This window comes from Peromyscus leucopus, chromosome 22, assembly GCF_004664715.2.
Source record: "Peromyscus leucopus breed LL Stock chromosome 22, UCI_PerLeu_2.1, whole genome shotgun sequence".
Taxonomy (NCBI): Eukaryota; Metazoa; Chordata; class Mammalia; order Rodentia; family Cricetidae; genus Peromyscus; species Peromyscus leucopus.
The window spans coordinates 4,399,557-4,420,918 of NC_051081.1; the positions used below are offsets into that span (position 1 = coordinate 4,399,557).

General features: G+C 41.6%; 1 protein-coding gene across 1 annotated transcript; it reads right to left on the reverse strand.

The window, feature by feature from the left end:
* Positions 1-377: 377 nt before the first annotated feature.
* LOC114685701 (zinc finger protein 420-like) lies at positions 378-19,989 on the reverse strand. The gene is made up of 4 exons (XM_028860342.2): positions 19,629-19,989; positions 5,148-5,241; positions 2,960-3,086; positions 378-2,295 (listed from the first exon to the last, which is right to left on the reverse strand). Exons 2-4 carry the CDS (start codon positions 5,238-5,240, stop codon positions 863-865), a joined length of 1,653 nt encoding a protein of 550 aa, XP_028716175.1. The 5' UTR covers position 5,241; positions 19,629-19,989; the 3' UTR covers positions 378-862.
* Between the last annotated feature and the right edge of the window lie 1,373 nt (positions 19,990-21,362).

The following is a 21,362-nucleotide window of genomic DNA, read 5'->3' on the forward strand; positions in this document are numbered from 1 at the left end:
TCCTTAAGGGTCAAATTTCACATGAGTCTACACTTTTAGCACTAGGCTGTTTATTAACTTTAATGTATTTATTTGGGTATTCTAGTGTGGACATTATGGGGTGCAAAGAGGCATGAATCTAACGTAACATTAGATATTTAAATCCCTTCTAACATCAATTTTCTGGTGTAAAACAGGTTTGGAGGAAGAATTAATAGGTTCAGCACATGTTGTATGATAGACTTCCTATGGAGGTGCAACACAATACACATCTACTCACCCAGAACCAAGTATCGACAGCACTGAAGTCCATCTTGTTGACTCAATGAGCTTTATTTAGGTTAGTTACAGGAATATGTGGGTAAAAGGGACACACAGAGTTTCCACAAGGCAACTCCAAAGCTTCATGGGATACAGCTTAGGACAACTGGACAGCCATGGCACACTGCACACTTGCAGGCTTATCCACAGGTTGAAGGACATCCTTTCTTGGTGGCCAGTTTGTCAGGACTTGTTGAAGTTTCTTCATGTGAGTTAAGCAGAGAGAATTCTTTCACTTTATAATATTTCTCAAAGTTATTTATTTTTAGCCATTTACTCAGGTTCCTCTCCAGTTGAAATGTTTCAGTCTCGAGGAAATGGCTGCAAACACAAGCCATTATTTATGCCTCTATATTTTCTGTTCATTGTGCAATATTTAAAGCTAAAATAGTAAGATATTTTAAGGAAATTTTCCTAGGTAGTCCAATGTTCACAATATTACTCAATATAAAATTTTTTATATTATCTAAGACTTTCATGGTTTCTCATGTTCCTAATTATTATCTACAATGAAGCCTGCAGTGGTCTCTAGAACAGAGCGTTGAATAAAAGGTATGCTATATTATTTACTGTTGAAAATTTTCTCTCTTGTGTGAATTTTCTTGTGTTCCCTTAGACCTGAGAGACGAGTAAAGACTTTGTCACATTCACTACATATGTAAGGTTTTTCTCCTGTATGAATTCTCTGGTGTCTTCTAAGATGTGAACTATATGTAAATGATTTCTCACATTCTTTACATTTATATGGTTTCTCACCTGTATGAGTGTTTTGATGTTTTTTAAGAGTTGAGACAAATGGAAATGATTTCTCACATTCATTACATTTATAAGGTTTTTGACCTGTATGTGTCCTGTAATGTCTTCTAAGATTTGAGACAGATATAAAGGATTTCTCACATTCACTACATTTGTAAGGAATTTCTTCTCTATGAACTCTCTGATGGTTTCTAAATGTTGAGATACATGTAAAAGATTTCTCACATTCACTACATTTATAAGGAATTTCTCCTGTATGAAATCTCTGATGGTTTCTGAATATTGAACCACAAGTAAAAGATTTCTCACATTCACTACATTTGTAAGGTTTGTCTCCTGTGTGAATTCTTTGATGTGTTCTAAGACTTGAGCCATGTTTATATGATTTCTCACACTCATTACATTTGTATGGTTTCTCTCCTGTATGGATTCTCTGATGTTCTCTAAGAGTTGAGCCACAAGTAAAGGATTTTCCACATTCACTACATTTGTAAGGTTTTTCTCCTGTATGAAGTCTCTGATGTCTTCTAAGATGTAAGCTACATGTAAAAGATTTCTCACATTCTCTGCATTTATAAGTTTTTTCTCCTGTGTGAATTCTTTGATGATTAATAAGACATGAGACACTGGTGAAGGAATTTTCACAATCACTATATTTGTAAGGTTTCTTTCCAGTATGGGTTTTGAAATGTTTTTTAATCTGATACAACTGAGAAAAGCAATTGCCACATTGTTCACAATTGTAGGATTTTGATCCAGAATGATTTCTCTGTTGTCTATTGAGGCTTGAATGTGTCAGAAAGCATTGTCCACATGTCCTACATTGGTGTTTTTTCTCTCTACTATGGAATCGTTTCAATGTGAGTTTATGTTTAGAGTCGAATGATACATCATACTCTGTATTTTTGTGTTCTTTCTTTCCAGTGTGCTTTCTGTGATTTTGACTAGTGGTGGTACATTTTCCACAGTCTTTACATTTACAGGGTTTTTCTCCACTGTTCACACTTTTATGGTTTGATGATTCAACAGAAGCATCCATGTGGTAGCCACAATCATATTCATTGCAGTTTTCTGTAGTATCATTTGTGTTATAAAGTGTACATTGGGATGATTCATGAACCATTTTGCCAAGTTTATTACATTTATTAGGCTTCTTTTGGATATTCACAGACTGATAGGCAATGTGCTTTGAGTCTTGATCTAAGAACTTTTTATTTTTTCTACATATGCGATGTTTCTCTGGAAAAAGAGCACAAATAGGGCTGATAGATGTTGATGCCTGAGTAAGAGATTCAATAAATGATTTCTCCATACGTTTTCTTTTTTTCTTTTTTTTAAAGATTTATTTATTTATTATATATACAATATTCTGTCTGCATATATTCCTACACCCCAGAAGAGGGCACTAGATCTCATTACAGATGGTTATGAGCCACTTTGTGGTTGCTGGGAATTGAACTCAGGACCTCTGGAAGAGCTGCCAGTGATCTTAACCTCTGAGCCATCTCTCCAGCGCCCTCCATACGTTTTCTAAAACAGGTAAACTAGCAAGTCTCAAAAATAGTGAATTCAGCACAGGTCTTCTGTGCTACACTATCATTAAATGAGTTACTAATTATTAATATTCTAATTACTAAATATACTTCAATGCCTTTCCTTGCTCTGATTATTCAATTTCCTTTAAACTTTCAAGTTGTCATTAAAAACTAGAAAAGAGAGCTGGAGAGATCATTCAGTATGAAACATTGCTTGCTCTTGCAGGGAACATAGGAAAATGACACCCCATGGAAAAGTTATGTTTATTACTATAATTTCCTTTATTACATTTTAGAAAGTTTACACATGTACAAAGTAGGTAAATACAAAAGATGCATAAAGAATTCTACAAGAAAAGCAATCTTACTTACAAAGACTAGATTGTTGTAATTCTCCAGCATCACATCGATGTATAAAGCCCTCCAAGAAGACTCCAGACATTCCCATTCCTCTTGGGTAAAGTCCACAACCACATCCCTGAATGTCAACAGACCCTGTAATGGAAAATTATCCATTTCCCATGTTTTTCTAGGAAAAAATGCTTTCCTAGATAAAAGACACCCAAGAAAAGACAGTTTTGTGATTTAGATGAGGCATGACAATTATTTAAAGACAAAACTTGTGTATGTTCTGCCAAGATAGTTCAGCAGTTAAGAGCACTGGCTGCTGTTCTAGAGGACACATGTTCCAGACTCAGAATCCACATTTTATGACACAACTGATTATGACTCAAGTTCCATGGGATACAATGCTTTCTTCCAAACTCAACATGCAGGAGTCACACATAGCACTTATATATACATTGAGGCAAATATACCCCAAACATAAAAAGAAAGTTAATTATAAATGATACTTTCTAGAATACTCATACTTTATATTGCGTTTCCTATCTCATAAAAAAAGGATGACATATAAACTCTAGTAAACATTTGAGGTCTAGATGCAGGGATGTACCTTTATGAAGGGAATGTGGCTATGAAACAGGAAAAGGGTGTCTCATCTCAGTTGGAAACATTACAATGTGCAAACTGTACTTGCAAATGCTACAGCTGTTTACCTTATCAAATATGGAAACTGGATTAATACCAGCTGCAGCTGGGCCTCATGTGACTCTATTCTAAATACAAGGTGGGACAGCCTTCAGCAGCATCATTAAGGGCATTCATTTATATCTAAAAATTGATGGTTTATGAAGAGCTCCAAGTCAACAATTTCTAGAAAATGCTTATAGATACATATCTCACATGATGCAATATAGATATATTCCACATACTACAATATACTTGTCATTGCTTACACAATGGTACTCTGTCTGAAACATAATACAAAATAAAAAGAGAAAATACTGATCTATCTATTGAGACATTAATACTGATCATTGGAATCCAGAGAATGATATGAGCAGCAACTTCCCTGAGTCAAATACATTTCAGGTGTCAAAAACTCCAAAGGCACATCACCACCTTGTGATATCAGAGAGAGAAACAGTATACCGCAATCTGCATCTTTTCACAGAAACATAGTTTTCAAGACAGAGCAAGTTACTTATTCCTTCCATCATCTATGCTCTCTATGGTGCTGAACTATTTAGTAATAAGATTCAATAGAGTGAATCTCTTCTATCTACTTCTCCATAGATTTGCTGGTGATACCAGCAAAAAGTTCCAGGTATTTTTATGTCCATATTGATAAGCCTGGTTCTGGGAACCTGGCCCTCCCCAAAATGCAACCTGCATGGCACCTAAGACTTTTCTTCCTCACTAATGTATGAGGACACAAGTCTATCCTCTGTAGGAACTAGGCATCAATATATTTCTTTGATGATCATTTACAGTGGAATCTCTTTCAGAACTGCCCTCTTTTAAAAATTTTATTTATTTTACATCTCAACTACAGCATCTCCTCCCTTTCCTCTTCTTCCAGTCCCACTCCCTCCTGTCTCCCATCCTCTACTCAATCCACCCCTCCTCTGTAATCACTCAGAAAGGGCAGGCCTCCCATGCACATCAGCAAAGGATGGCATATCACACTGCCATAAGACCAAGCACCACCCCCTGTATTCAATTTAGCATGAGGAACAGGTTCTCAAGAGCAGGTTCTCAAAGCGCCAGGTCAGCCCCTCCTCCTATTTATCGGAGTCCCACATGCAGACCAAGCCACACTGCTGTCACATAAATGAATAGGGTCTAGGTTGGTCCCATACAGGCTCCTTGGTTGATGGTTCAGACTCTGTGAGTTTTTATGAGCCAGGCTAGTGCTTTCTGTGGGTTTTCCTGACCCTGCGCCCAGGTTCCTACTCAGCTGTTAAAAACAATGACATCACAACCACAGATTTAAGGCTGTAAATTTATGTCTTCACAGTATTGGACAAGGGAGGATACAATGAGACATGTCTATGCTATGTGGTTGTCAAGATTCAAAGATGTAATCTTTAAAGAACTGAAAAAGAAAAACAATCATTGGTAATAAGCATTTTAGATAAGATTATCAGAGACAAAGAATAAAAGATTGCATGGATTCAAATTTATTCCAAATGATACGGACACAAAACTGACCTGGTGAGCGTTTACTGGAGATGCAGCCATTCTCTTTGTTGCTATTCTCTGAATTTCTGTCTCAGGAGCAAAAGCCAAAACTCTTGTTGACATTCTAAATCAAGGTATGAAAAACACAAACCTACAGTTAATATAACTGTTATGGACACTACTGAACCAGATAAAAGACCCCAATACTATAGTGATACCAAAGGTCCTGTCAGCATTCCTACAAACAGGTGAGCATGGGAGGATATACTTAGAGTGCTGAAAGAAAGTAACCATATCACAGCACACAGAAACATTGGCTCTTACAGTTCATGGAGAAGGAAGTACACTTGAAGAAATACATGACATAACACAGATCACTGACTCAGGTAGAACTGGAGGTCATATTAGAGGCAAACTATGCATAGAAAAATCACAGAGAAATTATCCATGAGAACCTAGGACATAAATTTAAAATGAAGAATAGAATAGAATAGAATAGAATAGAATAGAATAGAATAGAATAGAATAGAATAGAATAGAATAGAATAGAATAGAATAGAAAAGAATAGAATAGAATGGAGGGAAGCTGGGGAGTAATTGACTACATTAAAAAAAACTGCTGTATTTCCAAGTAGAGGGGAAAAATACAGCCAGTAATTTTGCAAAAACAATATATATTTTTGAAAAATGAAACCGACAAACAAAAATACATGTAGGAAATACAGTCCAGCTAAGCAAAACCAAGATTTTGTGATAAACTCCTAAAGGAACTAGGAAGAAATGGAACATAGCCATAGAGTAAAGTGCACGTTTCACATCTAGGCCAACATTACAGGAAGGAGATAAAAATGAGCAGCATTAGCAGGAACACAGTGAGGGAAGGGAGGTGCATTTATGTAATCCAGAGCCATAAGAGCAGTGGTTCTCAACCTTCCTAATGCTGTGACCCTTTAATACACTTATGTTGTGCTGACCCCCACAGTGAAAACATTATTTTTCTTGCTACGTCATAACTGCAATTTTGCTATTGTTACGAATTGTATTGTAAATATCTATGTTTTCTGTAGGTGTGGTGGTTTGAGAGAAAATGACCCCAAAAGAAGTGGCACTATTAAGAGGAGTGGCTTGTTGGAGTAGGTGTGGTCTTACTGAAGTAAGTGTGTCAATGTGAAGGCAGGGTTTGTGGTCTCATACATGCTTAAGAGACTGACCAGTGTTACAGACCACTTTCTCTTGCCTGCAAGATGTAGGACTCTCATCTGCTTCTCCAGTACCATGTCTGCCTGCATGCCACCATGTCCCACCATGATGATAATGGACTGAACCTCTGAACTGTAAGCAGGTTACAGTTTTCCTTTCTAAGACGTGCCATGGTCATGGTGTCTGTTCACAGAAACAGAAACCCTAACTAACTAAGACAGATGGTTTTAGGCAACCCCCATGAAAGGACCATATGCCACACAGGATTCATAAAACAAGCACATATAAGCATAAGCATGTCTATGTATAAAGATTTTTTTAATATTTAAAAGAAGTACTTTTTATCTGATGTGTATGCATGTTTGTCCTGCACATATGAATGTGCAACCCATGAATATCTGGAATCCACAGAGGACAGAAGAGACAGAATCTAATCCCCTGGACAAAGAGTTACAGAAAACTGATCCATCACATAGCTGTGAAGGAATTCACATCTTCTTCAAGAACAAGTGTTCTTAATGGCTGAGCCATCTCTACAAACACCTGGAATTATATGTTTTATAGTTCTCTTCATCCTTAGCCATAAAATTACAATGTCAAAACCAACTTTTAGTGTTTCTCACACTAATAAGAATGGCTAATTATCAGAAAAGCCATGATGTAGCCAGGTAATGTGGGAATGCCTTTTATATCAACACTCAACAGGAAGCTGGTGATCTCTCTGATTCCATGCCAGCTTGGTCTATCTAGTCAGTTGCAGGCTAGCTAGATCTACACAGAAAGGTCCTGCTTCAAAAAATTAATGAAAACAAAAATGAATGACAATATATGCCCATGGAAGCGATGGAAATGTGTGATCCTTATATACTCCTGGTGGAATATCAACTGGTACCAAAGAGTAAATTAATTTTGGAGATTTCAAACATTACCCACCACCATTAAACTTAGTTCTCCCTCACAGTTCCTACAGTCCCCCCACAGATGGATTTGCACACACAGGGTTACTACTGCACTGTTCACAAGAGTCAGGGAGCAGAATTGGCCAAAATGCCCACTAACAGAGATACAAGAGAGTGGAGTGCATTGCTGTGGAATTATATTTGCCACACATAAAAGATTATTATGAACCTAATATTAAAATCAGCAGTAGTAAAAATGATATTGAATGAATGCCTAATGGGAAAGAAAAATATTCCATGTTTTCTTGTATTAATGGATTCCATATTTTCTTTTTGTCAGTGTGCATGTCATAACAGTTGATGGCTCTCCACAGAGGAACATGAGATAAGAAAGAACAAGAGGTCTGAATGGAATTAGGAATAAAGAAAATAATGGATATGGGAGGACTGACTGGCTGTGGTTGCTTCATAAAAGGCAGGTGACACAGGAGCCCCTCAGGAGCATGGTTGATAGGATGGAGGGCATGGAAAGCATACTGTGACCTTGACATAGGAGATGATCACTGTGTTCCTCATATAGCTTCTGTAAGGCAAGACTGCAGAGTTTAACGACAGTAACTCAAGCTCACAGATCAGGAAAAGGGCTGCTTCCCTAAGAAGGTTGCACTCATAGCTCCTAATGTCCTCCCAGACAGACTTGGACTGTGTTTTCAGCACTGAACACTGCTGCCAGCAGCAACTTACATTGCGTACTGAGTTAAAGTGTGCCTTTCCAAGTTCAGGATTCGGAAGTGTGAGAATCAAGCACAAGTACTGTGTCCATGAGACTCCCACCCTCAGCTGATCTGAAGTTCCCTCCTTGGACTGGGACAGAAGTAACAAGACCTGGGCATAAAGAATGGAATGTGACAAAGCTACACAGGGTGGATTTCTCTGCTCTAAACTGGTTTCCAGATGCAAAGGGAGCTACAGAGGGAAGAGAAGGGGAGAGGTGTTGGTGTTTGTGCCCTACTTGGCAAGGTGCTTGTAGCACAGTGGATAGAGTGTTGTAGCTGAGTTGTTATGCTGCTTGTAGCTCAGTGTGTAGAGAGCTCTTGACTCAGTGGGTCCTGTCACTCCATGTGTAGAGTGCTTGAAGCTCAGTGAGGTGGAGTACTTATAGCTGAGTTATTAGAGGGCTTTTAGCTCAGTGGGTGGAGTACTTATAGCTGAGTTATTAACAATGCTTGTAGCTCAGTGGGTCCATGACTTAAATGGATTCCATTCCAGGTGAGACAAAAGACACTCCAACAAAAACCCATGATACAAAGTAGACTACACATATTCCAATAAGGATACAAACATGCAAAACCAATCTATCAAAGCCTTACTTAAGAGTGTATGTGGGGCTGGTGTATCCTGACCTCCCTTCCTCACCCTCCTTTTCCTGTATCTACCCTCCCTCACACCACCTCTATTTATGACATGAGATTGGGCCTTTTCCTGGCTTCTTTCCCCAGTGTGGTGTGTGTGTCTGTGTGTCTCTAAGTGTAGTAGAATATTATTTTATGGTATGCTACTTTTGTTTATGGTCTATTTGTTTAACTCTGTGAAGCTGTATTACTGTGCCTGTTTAAAACACCTGATGGTCTAATAAAGAACTGGCCAACAGAAAGGGAGGAGAAAGGATAGGCAAGGCAGGTACTCAGAGAGTATAAATAGAAGGAGAAATCTGGGAGGGGCAATTGGAGAGCTAAGATCTAGAAGCCAGAGATGGAGGAGGACTCTAGGGGGCAGCCAAGCACTTACACAGCAACCCACGGAGTAAGAGAAAGATTTAAGAAGCTAGAGAATGAGTAAAGCCCAGAAGCAAAAAGAAGACAGGATAAGTTAAAGAAAGCTGGCTAGAAACTAAGCCAAGCTAAGGCTGGACATTCATAATTAATAAAAAGCCTCCGTGTGTGATTTATTTGGGAACTGGGTGGAGGAACACCAAAAAAGAGTAGAAACCCCTAACAACAATGTGTGTGTGTGTGTGTGTGTGTGTGTGTGTGTGTGTGTGTGTGTGTGTTCTCTGTCTCTGTACAGAGCAACCATGAACAACAGGGAATGAATGAATCTGTTCCCTCACTCTCCAGATCTCAGTCCTGGCTCTCAACCTCTGTTTCAACTTCACAGTATTTATTGTCTTGTTCCTTGCTGGGACTGCTAAGGTCCAATCCAGCATCTCAGGCACCAGTGTACCTGGAGAAAGGCTGTTGTGGATCCCTGGGATGGATTGAGCCAAAGTCTAGAGCAGGAACAAGGGTGGAATGTATGCAACCTGGAGAGGATTCTGCCAGCTGGATCTCCATGGGCCTCACCGCCCCCCCCCCTGCCCTGGCTAGAAACATCTCTTCTACTTTACAGTGAGGAGGCTGTGCCCAAGAGAGACAGGGGCTAAGTCTGAGTCTCTCCTTTCTCATCCAGGAAGCTACTTTGTTCCTGTGTCTTGTTTCTTGCATTTCAGTGTGTTTGAGTGTGTAGGCTGGGGCCTCACAGCTATATTCATGTACGTTAAGTACAGGAGGACCTTTAACACATGTGAGGTCAAAGAGTCTAACAGAGATCAGGAAGGACCCCAAGAAAGTATAAAGGTGGGGCTGGGAGTGGAGCTCTGAGGGAGAGGGCTTGCCTAGCAAGTGTGGCCCCATGTTCTATCTGTAGCACTGCAAGGGGGGAGGGGGAAGCAAATAAACAAAAAAAAAAAAAAACACAAAAAGCAGTGCTTGCATCAAATCTAGATGTAACTTACGTGTAACTATTTTTAATATTTTTTGTGTAACTATTTTTAATATTTTTTACAATTTAAAGTCATTATGGATTTCTTTCTGTTCATTTGAGTCAGGTCTCACTATGTAGCTCTGGCTGTCCTGGAACTTGCTGTGTAGACCAGGCTTGACTTGAACTCACTGACATCCAACTGCCTCTGTTCCCAAGTGCATGTGCTCCTACATCCAGTTAAGATTTTAAAGATATTTTTAAATTATGTTTATATGTTTGTGGGGGGGGGTGTATGTGAGTGCAGCTGCCCACAGATGTCCAAAGAGGGCATCAGATACCATGGAATTGTACCTGGAGTCACAGGTGGTTGTGAGCTGATTGGTGTGGGGGATGGGAACTGAACCTGGCTGTTCTGCAAGAGAAGTACTCACTCTAGACCACTGAGCCCTTCAGCCCAAGTGTAGAGTTCTTAGGTGTGCCACTAGGCAGAGGTGTGCAAGACTGTACATGCACACATATATACTCAGATCTAAAAATACATCCCAGTATTTGGGACTAGGAATGTGGTTCAGTTGTTAAGACTGCCTGCCTAACATACTGCATGAAGCCCTGAGTTTTATCCAGTGCATCTCAGAAGTCAGGTGTGGTGCTGCAATCTCAGCACCTGCCAGATAGAAACAGGAGGATCAGAAGTTCTAGGTTATTTTGGGTTACATAGTGAGTTTGAGGATGGCCTGGGAGACATGAGAATTTTCTCAAAAAAGGAAAGAATAAAAATTCAGTATTCCTGAAGAAACAGCCCAATAGCACCAATTTAACCAAGAATCCCTACTAAACCAAGACTAAAAATTAGAACAAGAGAGGCACTCTCAGACACAGACACCACCTGCACCGCACAGAGGAAGAGATGAGTAGACGCCAGTGCAAAAATACAGGCAACAACATAAAGACCTATATGGCAACATCAGAACCTAGTGATTCTACACCTGCAAGACCTAAACATACCATGACAGAAGAAACAGAAGAAATCAACCCTAAAAATGGCTTTAAGAAGATGATAGAGGCCCTTAAAGAAGAAATAAAACATTCCCTCAAAGAGGAAATAAAAACTTTCCTTAAAGAGGAAATGAAAAACTACCTTAAAGAGGAAATAAAAACTTTCCTTAAAGAGGAAATGAAAAACTTCCTTAAAGAGGAAATAAAAACTTCCCTTAAAGAGGAAATGAAAAACTCCATTAAAGAGGAAATAAAAAACTCCCTTAAAGAAATGGAAGAAAAAACGAACAAAAAATGGGAAGAAATCAAATCAAGCCAAGAAAAAGCAATTAAACAGATGAAAGAAACATTCCAAGATCTGAAAAATGAATTTGAGACAATAAAGAAAACACATGCTGAGGGAATGCTGGAAATAGAAATCCTGACTAAATGAACAGGAACTACAGAAACAAGCATAACCAACCGATTGCAAGAGATGGAACAGAGAATCTCTGACACTGAAGACACGATAGAGAAAATAGATTCGTCAGTCAAAGAAAACACTAAAGACAAAAAAGTCGTAACACAAAACGTCCAGGAAATTTGGGACACCATGAAAAGACCAAACCTAAGTATAATAGGGATAGAAGAAGGAGAAGAATACCAACTCAAAGGCACAGAAAATATATTCAACAAAATCATAAAAGAAAACTTTCCTAACCTAAAGAAAGAAATACCTATGAAGATACAAGAAGCTTACAGAACACCGAATAGGCTGGATCCAAAAAAAAAGTCCCCTCGCCACATAATAATCAAAACACTAAACACACAGAACAAAGAAAAAAGATTAAGAGCCGCAAAGGAAAAAGACCAAGTAACATATAAAGGCAAACCCATCAGAATAACACCAGACTACTCAATAGAGACTATGAAAGCTAGAAGATCATGGACAAATCTCATGCAGACACTAAGAGACCACAGATGCCAACCCAGACTATTATACCCAGCAAAACTCTCAATCACCATAGGCGGAGTAAACAAAATATTCCAGGATAAAACCAGATTTAATCAATACCTGTCCACAAACCCAGCCCTACAGAAAGCACTAGAAGGGAAAATTCAACCCAAAGAAGCTAAACACGTCCATGAAAAATCAAGCAATAGATAATCCCACACCAACACACACCACAGAAGGACAACACAACACAACACAACCACAAAAAATAACAGGAATTAACAATCACTGGTCATTAATATCCATCAATATGAACGGTCTCAACTCACCTATAAAAAGACACAGGCTAACAGAATGGATAAGAAAACAGAACCCATCCGTCTGCTGCATACAAGAAATACACCTTAACTTCAAAGACAGACACTACCTCTGAGTAAAGGGCTGGGAAAAGGCTTTCCAAGCAAATGGACCTAAGAAACAAGCTGGTGTAGCTATCCTAATATCTAGAGAAAAAGGATGTTTCAAAAGAGAAGAAGTCTTGTGGCAATGCCTCAGTGGTCTAGGTAACTACCAGAACTCGGAAATCCGCGACGGAGACTAAGGCAGCAGAGACGAAACACATAGATGTACATACAGGAAATAATAAAGAAAAAGTCAGTAAAGCCAAGAAGAACAAAAGAAAGGTGAATGCTGATGCCCATCTGTCAGATGAGCCTGTGAACGAGGAACCAGTGACAAAAAAGAAAAAAAAGATGGAAAGCAAATCCAAAAATAGTACCGAGGTGCCAAAGGATGACAGCAAGACGGAGGAGACTAAGGGGGACAATAAAAAGCAAAATACTTCCATTAAAAAAGGTGCAAAGAAGAAACCTCAAAAAGGTAAATCAAGTAAGAAAGGCAGCGGACCTGCTCAGGAGATGCAGAAGGAGACGGCTCCGGCAGAGCCTCCTTCCATGGAGCTGGCTCAGGAGGAGGTCTCTTCCGGTCCTGCGCTCACTCAGGTGGTGGTCACTCCTACAGGCTCTACTCAGCCCGGGCTTCCTTCTCCCATGGATATTGCTCAGACTGGGCCTGCTCAGATGGAGCCGCCTCCTCCCCTGGAGCCTGCTCAGAGGGAGCTGCCTTCTCCCCTGGATCTTCCTCAGAGGGAGCCGCCTCCTCCCACAGAGCCTCCAAAGATGGAGCAGCCTCTTCCCATGGAGCTTACTCAGATGGAGCAGCCTCCTCCCATGGAGCCTGATTAGATGGAGCCTCCTCCTCCCATGGAGCCTGCTCAGAGGGAGCCACCTCCTCCCATGGAGCCTGATCAGAGGGAGCCGCCTCCTCCCATGGAGTCTCAGCGGGGACATTGTCGGAAGAAGCTGCTTTGTCCTTTGGACTATGCTCAGGTGGAGGTTGCTCAGACAGGGCCTCCTCACATGGGATCTGTTCAGAAGGAGCCTCTGCTGTCATTAAGCCACCTCTTCAAGTGAAACCAGTCACCAAAAGGTCTTCTCCCCGAAAAGAGACTACCAAGGAGAAGTCGGGCATGCGGAGTGAGGTGGTGCGGCAGGAGCAAGTCCTTATTGAAGTTGGCTTAGTGCCTGTTAGAGATAGCCAACTTCTGAAGGGAAGCAGGCGTGCACAGGATCTTCCAAAGGGAAACTCAAGAAGAGACGAGACACCCAAGGACCAAGAAATTGGCTCTGATGGGGAAGGAAATAAAATGGCCCCTCTTAAGAAAGTGGGAAAAGAGGAAGCTGGCAAGAGTCTAGCTATGCTTGCTGCTCTCAAGGAATCTACCAGTGTCTTATCCTCGGAACAAAACTCAAATGGGTCAGGTGGTGAAACGTTGCTTGCTAAGTGTCAGACTGGTTCAGCTGGGCTTTGTGAAATGGAAGTGGACACTGAGCAGAACCCAGACAGTGTCCCTGTGAAAGCCTCAGCACCCGAACCGGCGTCACCATTGCCTCCTGTCCCATCACCAACCGTAACGGCCTCGCCTCCTATCACTTTGGCTGAAAACAAGTCACCGGACATTGATGAAGATGAAGGCATCCACAGCCATGATGGAAGTAACCTGAGTGATAATATGTCCGAGGGAAGTGATGATTCTGGGCTGCATGGGTCTCGGCCAGTGCCACAAGAAGCAAGTTCAAAAAGTGGGAAGGAGCGGTTGGCAGTTAAAATAACCGAGGGAGAGTTTGTTTGTATTTTCTGTGATCGGTCTTTCAGAAAGGAAAAGATTACAGCAAGCACCTCAATCGCCATCTGGTTAATGTATACTTCCTTGAAAAAGCAGCCGAGGGGCAGGAGTAGTGAGCCGTCCGGTGGAGCGTGGCTCGTCACAGTTTGTAAGCAATGCCTCACTTTTAGTTTAAGGCAGTAGACACACACAAGCTCGCTTTAATTAGTGTCCAGTGCTGATTTTTAAGTGACATTATTTCCTTAGGACTGTATGTGTTATCTAGAGACTTGCAAAAACCTTAGCAAATCCTAGGGAGTTAATGTAAGAAAACAGACACTTAATCTGTTAGCTTGTGCAGTGCAGTGAAGAAAGGCGGGATGGTAGGTGATGTTCTCCGAGGTGTCTACCTGTGTGGAACCCGTCGGGTGTTCTGCCCTTTTCACTTCACTTGCTATTTTTAGTTCCTTGTTTAGGCTGATAAAAATTGGCGTAGCAAATTACTTGAAGAATTTGCCTGCTTTATATAAGTAAAGTTAGCACTTTAAGGTTTCTTTAGAGATGAGAAAAGACATTTAAATTGAAGAAAAATTCTTTCAACAGTGGACATTGTATCTGTCCAGGTAATTGCTTCCTGACTTATGGTCGATATTTTGTGCTTCTATGTTAATCATTATGAAAAGTGATTTTTGGTGGGTTTTTAATTTTTTTTTTATTTTGGTGCTTTACTGGCTTAAGATGTTGCACATGGTTTTTTGTTTTTCTTTCTTAACCTATACAGTTAATCCCCCCCTAGAGATAGCATTGTGTTTAATAGTAACACTTTATACATATATGCATGTTATTTTTTTTTCTTTTTGGGGTTACTTTTAGGCTTGTTTGCAAAGGGCCATTTTTCTTTGCTGCAGTTGTCTTTTTTGCAGAACAATAGTGTGTGCAAGTTTATAAGCAATGGAACATGCAGGTTCAATCCATTGTTTTTATTTTTTTAATCTTAACCTCTTGATCTATGCCAGAAGCAGTTTCATGTAAGTTATTTTGATGGTGAGCATATGTGTAATTCTACAGCTCTCCGGGTCTGGTTTTTGCAGTAAGCCACTAGATCCCATATTGAACACAATTTAATCTCAGTATCAGCCATTAGAGTTTTTTTACTTTGCTGTTTCTAGCTTATTTCTTACAGAGTGAGAAGTCATTCTTTGAGGAGTTTCTTTTTTCAATAGATGGTTGATGTTGGGATGGTTACTCAAATTAAGTGATGAGTGATGAACTCCAAGTCATCCTTGGAAATAGCAAATCTGTAGCCCAACATAATTATCCTTTAAACTAGAGAATATCACTTGTGAGAAAGCCATCATGGCCACATGGCTGATCTAGAGTGGAGTGCTGAGTTCTGGCAAACAGCTGCATCTTTCTTCCAGTGAGTACCTGAACAGGGCTGATGTGAATTATGTACAGTCCAGATTTTAAGAATCATACTTTCTCAGGGATCTCTACAAACTAGTGGGTGTCCTCGCTGCCCCTGTGAGACAGCCTCTGTATGGGAGAGGCCTCACGTGACTTTGTCCCTGGTGTTCCTCTGGGGATACCTGTGTGAGAAACTGCATGCTCCAGAACCAGCTCTCGTGTCCTTTGGCCAATGCCAGAGTGTGAAATGGTCCAACGTGGGATTTTTCTTACTGGTAGTAAACAAAGGATGATCCCAACGGAATCGTGACTTTTTTTTTTTTTTTTTTTGATGGTCATGTTCTGTTTTGAAATAACCTCTGTGTATTTCATTTATTTTCTTTTACCTGGCGATCTCTGAGCAGGCTTCAGATTTTGACAGTTGATGAAAGATACGACAAGCATTAATGTGTGGGTGAAAGCTTGGTGAAATTCTGAGTGAAGTTTTAGTTAAAGTTGGTTGAACTTGGGATTGACTGGGAGGCCAAAGATTTAAAAAGCAGAAGATTCTCTCAAGACACAAGTTGTGTGATAATAGTGTGTTTTGTGTGTGTGAATGACAATTTGTAAATGTTGAATTCTAGGCTCGACAATCATTGTCAGTGCAGATCAAGCTGTAAGTATTTATGTTTTAAAACTTAAATTATAAAGCTAGTTACGTCTTTCTAACAACTAGTTTTAATGTTTATGAGCATATTTTACCTACATTACCTTTTCAGGATGTTGAGAAAGATGCATCACAAGCACAGGCTGGAGGCTGGGGGCTAGATGGTTTTGAGGAAGAGGTCTTGGTGGACTCTTTCATAGAGCAAAGGGAAGCAATGCCTTCTGGGAAATGAGCTAAGTTTTAATCTAGTCTTTAAGATTAGAAGTCAAAAACAAAAATATTAAGGAAAGTAAAACCTAATTGATCTTTGAAGCACTGTTATGTGGAATTGAGTGGGACTTTTGAGGCCTTTCTTCCAGAAAACAAGGACTTGGTTGTCAGGCCTATATTAGGCCTAAACCTTGGTGCCATGTAGTTGTACTTAAATCATTTCAATGGAAAGTGTCTTAGTGATTGGAACTTCTAGTGCAGTTTGGAGTTCTTCCATTTGAAAAAATGTGATATTTGCATGGGATTGTTTGAATCTTGTTTTCTAGTCCCTCCCCATCACCACCCTCATAGTCTGAAGGTAGATTTTTCTCTTGATAAAGGAACAAAAAAAGTGAACATCTTGTTTGTAAATTGGTATCTAGTAACTAGTGGTAAACTTGAAATGGTAGAATTCTTTAAAGCCTAATTCTAGGTAGCCTTAGGAAAATGTATCTTAATTATTTTTGAACCTGTATTCACCTTGTTTTTTTCAAATATCTTTTCTTTTTCACAGCTGCTTCTTATTTGGGGCTACTTTTTTTTTTTTAAATTGAGGCGAAATTTATAAAAGGGTACATTGTTTTGATGAGACTTTTTACAACTGTGGCTGGATGTCTTTCTTTAGTCTTCCAAGAAGGGCCATTTTACTTTTTTAGAGTTACTTTTTAAAGTCATGAGGTCAACAACTTGGACTACTATGCATGTAAGTACTAATGCAAATTAAAGCCCAAGTTGACCTCCAGCAGCAGTTCATTCTATGTTGACAGTGAGAGAACACTTTGCCTGTTAGGATACTGTTACTCGTGGACTGAAATGCTGAAGAAACCCCTCCCCCTATTTTGTTTTTTGCAAAAATCAAGGTATATTCTAGGGTTTCCTGGTTGACCTCAACAGATAAACTGAGCTGATAGTCTTAGTTCAGAAATGATCTGAATGTAGATTTACAGTCTACACGTACAGCTGGCTAAGTGAGATCGCTTTCACAGTTCTGCATGTATCCCATCGGCTCCCCATTAGTTACTGAACTCTTAAAACTGGTATTGTAACATTAAAAAAAATTATCTCTTACATTCTAAGAGACAAACTTTTGCTGAACCTCACAGCCAGAGTGAATCATATACCTTGAAGTTACTTAAGATTTAAGACTGCTAGCCACCTATGTATTCAAACTGTTAGCTTAACCTGACTTTAAGAGAACAATGTAACAATATCAGTTGCCTTGGATATCCCATATGATCAACTTTTACAACTTAAGCTAATGCATAGCTGCAATCTTATGTACTCTTCCATGTCCCAGATCCCGTAATACATGTGTATCATTTGCTGAAAGCAAATACAGAAGTTGAAAGCAACTTCCTAGAATCTACCATAGATGTTGAAATCAATCATTTAGTGGTATTGGTTGATAAAAAATGATGCTTGCTATTGAAATCAACCATTTATGGGTATTAATTGATAAACAATTATGTCTGCTATCTGGGTCATTTGGAATCCACTGGAGCCAGTGATTTAATCCCTTGTAAACCTCTGTTAAAGATTTCTGTAAAGTATCCCATTTCTTCCCCATGTGATATTTTCTGTTCTGTTCAATAAATGCAGAGTGAAAAAAAAAACAGTATTCCATAGGCACCACGACTATACACCTGCCATTTAGCACTCCCCCAAATAACCAGGCCTAGAGGCTTAATCCTAGGGGCCCTGATTAAAGCATCAGGACCAACCTGGTTCCTTTCATTCTTATAATGATCAGTTCTAACTATTATATTTAGTGGTCTCTGCAATGGAGACAATGGGGTTCATCATGGCCTTCTTCCTGTCTCTGGACCTGGCTCTGGGAGCCATATTCTCCTTTGTATAAGGGCAGTTGTGTGACCACATGGGGACAGAAGGACTGTATTGCTTGCCTGTGTCCTGCTCATTTCCGTCTCATTTTCTTCCATGCCAGAGATAAGCTGGGGCCAGGAGCAAGTTTGCTCTTCTGGCCAACTCCTTCCTACTGGTCAGTGCTGCCCAGAGATGTCCAGGCCCCAGGGAGGAGGAAGCCTCTGTGGGTGGATTTGGGATTAGTCAGAAGAGCAAGGAGACACAAGCTCTCACTGACAGCTCTGACTGCTCCTGCTGAAGTCAAGCACAAGAGGCTCCTAGGCTGCAAGAGATCTGTCTGTCTGTCACAAGGATGAGGTGGAGGGGGCAGGCCTGACTGCTGTATCATGTGATCTGATGAGGTTCCTTCTCTTTCCTTTTTTCTATGCCTGTTCTCCCTATCACTGCCCTTTGTCAATTTACTGCCTTTTTTTTTTTCTTTTAACCCTGACAGAAGCCATGGGCCTTCAGAGGCTCTCTGATTAAACAAACTTTTATTTTACCTGCACATCTCCCAGTGTCCTCCTAAGGCTTAACCACTTGGAAAGGATAGAAGGCTAGCAGCCTGGGTCTGGCGAGGAGCAAGATCCATGTATGGGCCTGGTACAAGGAAAAATCCTGGTATTGCAGCATTTCCTGCATTTCCAGCATCATGTCTTGGATATAGGGATCGAATCAAGGGCTCTGTATATGCCAGGTAAGCACCGTGCTGAGGGACGCCCCAACAAACTTTTTATTTTACCTGCACATGTCCCAGTGTCCTCCTAAGGCTTAACCACTTGGAAAGGATAGAAGGCTGGCAGCCTGGGTCTGGCGAGGAGCAAGATTCAAGTTTGGGCCTAGGTACAAGGAGAAGGCAGAACTCTTGGCCTCAGAGGGACAGCAGTGGTTCCTGCTAGGACTGAGGAAAAGAGGCAGGCTAAAGCCAAGACACCCAGACTGAGACCCAGACCTAGAAAGGCCAGTTTTTTTCATTTCGACCCTTCTCTCTCCTGTCTGTCTTTCTTTCTGTCTGTCTCTCTTCATCTCCCCTTTTCCTGTGTCTTCCGTCTCCAGTTCGCTCTCTCTGAGACAAGATGGACAAGAGGATGACCTCTTGCTTTCACCCCTTAAGTGGTGGTATTGCAGGAATGTGCCATTATGTCCTGAATCTAGGGATCGAATCAAGGGCTCTGTATATGCCAGGTAAGCACCATGCTGAGGGACGCCCCAACCCTGTTTCTTAATTCAAGGGACAGCAAATGTTGGCAGCTTTGGGTCTGTTCTTTACCTTCACTGCTACATCCCCTGCCCCCCACAATCGCGGTCTTCATCTCCAGGAATGAAGTCTGACAGGCTGGCCAGAACAACACCTAGCTCTTGGCCTTACTCCCCGATCCCTTAGCAGGAGAAGGCCCGGGTTCTCCCTTACCTTGGCACCAGGCCCTGATGCGAAAACTGCCAGAAGAAAACACAGCAGTGCCACAGCTGCTCCCTCAGCAGGAGCCGCCAAACATTCAATTCCAGTCCAGACCCAGGCTCCTGCTTCTCCCCGCCCCCTCCAGGGTGTGCAAAAGTGACATCAGGACGCCGAGGCGCCGGGGCAGGGCTTGTTGGTGGGTGGACGCGGGTCCTTTAAGTCTGAGAGATCCAAAGCAAGCTGTCTTGAGCTGAGCACCTCTGAAATAAAGGAGGTCCTGGTGCGTCTAGGAGCGCTCACTCCAGTCACCTCCTCAAGGCTTACGTTTTGAGTGTGAGTCAGTCTGGGATCACCCGGCTCTGTAGTTCTACTTCGTTTTCCAGTTAAAGTAAGGCCTTGGCTTTTTGTCCCTTGCTGCTCCCAGTGGCTCCTTCCCAGAAGCGTTTCTGTGTTTGCATCTGTCCCAAAGGCTTCTGCCAGCGGGTTGATGTGCCCATAGAGTTTATAACTGCTTGTAGCTGTAGGAGGCTCCCGCCCCTAGAGTCTCCCCTAGGCGGGTAGATCAGCAGCTCATGAGGCCAGGGCACCTGGTGCTATTGGGGGCCGCCTGTCCAATTGGGGACAGCAGCTGATGGGAACTTCGGACCCCGGGTAAGCAGCCATGCTTGCCCTCCCCTTAAAGATGTAGTTGCTGGATCTGAAGCATCTGTTCAGTGACTGGCGGCTCTGTCCCTTGAAGATGGTCCTGCCAGCTGTCCTGGACGAATTTCCCAATGTGCTTGGTTTGGGAGAGGGGTCCACGCTTTGGCAGGGATGCTTGAACCCACTGTGCTTTTCCTTTCCAGATCTTTTCTGCGCTCTAGGTGGAGGGGGAGGAGAGATTTGGAAAGGGCAGGCACAGGAAGATTCATAGGTTCCCGTCCCAAATGCTCAAATCGTTTTATAAGCTTCTGGCTTCCCACAAGTAGATGCCAGGCGATGGGAGGGTGAACCTTGGCGCTGCCTCCCCGCATTGCTCCTGCCCACCCATGCTCTGCAGTGACTCGCCTGCTGGACAGCTTGGGCCAGTGGTTTGCTTGGCTTTTGGCCTATGCAAGTCTGCACAGCGAGCTGTCATGGTGGAGCTTTGTCTCCTGAGCCCTTTGTCCTGATTTATTTGCCCCTTAAGCACCTCTACTGCACATTGGGTTCTCTTGCCCAGCAGGATGGAAGGGAGCCTTTGCTGGATTGACTTATGCCCAGGAGGAGCTGTTAGTTATTTGCGGCACTATAACTAACACGATAGAATCCGCTAATAAGAGTTTTATTAAAGATAAAGGGACAGATTGTGCGCAGGCCTGTGAAAGTGACATGTGTGTGGAGAAGAAGAAGAACTGGGAACATGGCGCTGGCTCTTAAAGGCTGGGCGTGAACAGGTTACGTCACTATTCTACGCATGCGCGTAGATCACATGGCTATGCTTGCTTATGTAGCCTTGCAACATCATGGATCCTGGTCGAGTGAGATGCCTTGAAATTACTATCCTCACCTGGAACTGGCTAGGTGGACATGTCCATGTCCACTGGGCATCCTGCTCACGAGAGATGCCCTGACCCGGAAATGGCTATCCTGACCTGGAACTGGCTAAGCGGACATGGCCAGGTCCGCTGGGCATATGTAAACACGCCCAACCATGGGGTCGTGTTCTGAACCCTTCAGGAGCCACACATAGATATGACCGCTGTTTCTTTTAAAGTTTGGTCTTAG

What these genes read in the sequence shown, in the direction of transcription:
- LOC114685701 (XM_028860342.2), bottom strand. Translation starts at nt 5,240, where the DNA reads ATGTCAACAAGAGTTTTGGCTTTTGCTCCTGAGACAGAAATTCAGAGA. An exon ending in CTCCAGTAAACGCTCACCAG is followed by an intron (nt 3,087 to 5,147) that starts GTCAGTTTTGTG and finishes TTTCCATTACAG; the next exon opens with GGTCTGTTGACATTCAGGGA. An exon ending in CAACAATCTAGTCTTTGTAA is followed by an intron (nt 2,296 to 2,959) that starts GTAAGATTGCTT and finishes CTCTTTTTCCAG; the next exon opens with AGAAACATCGCATATGTAGA.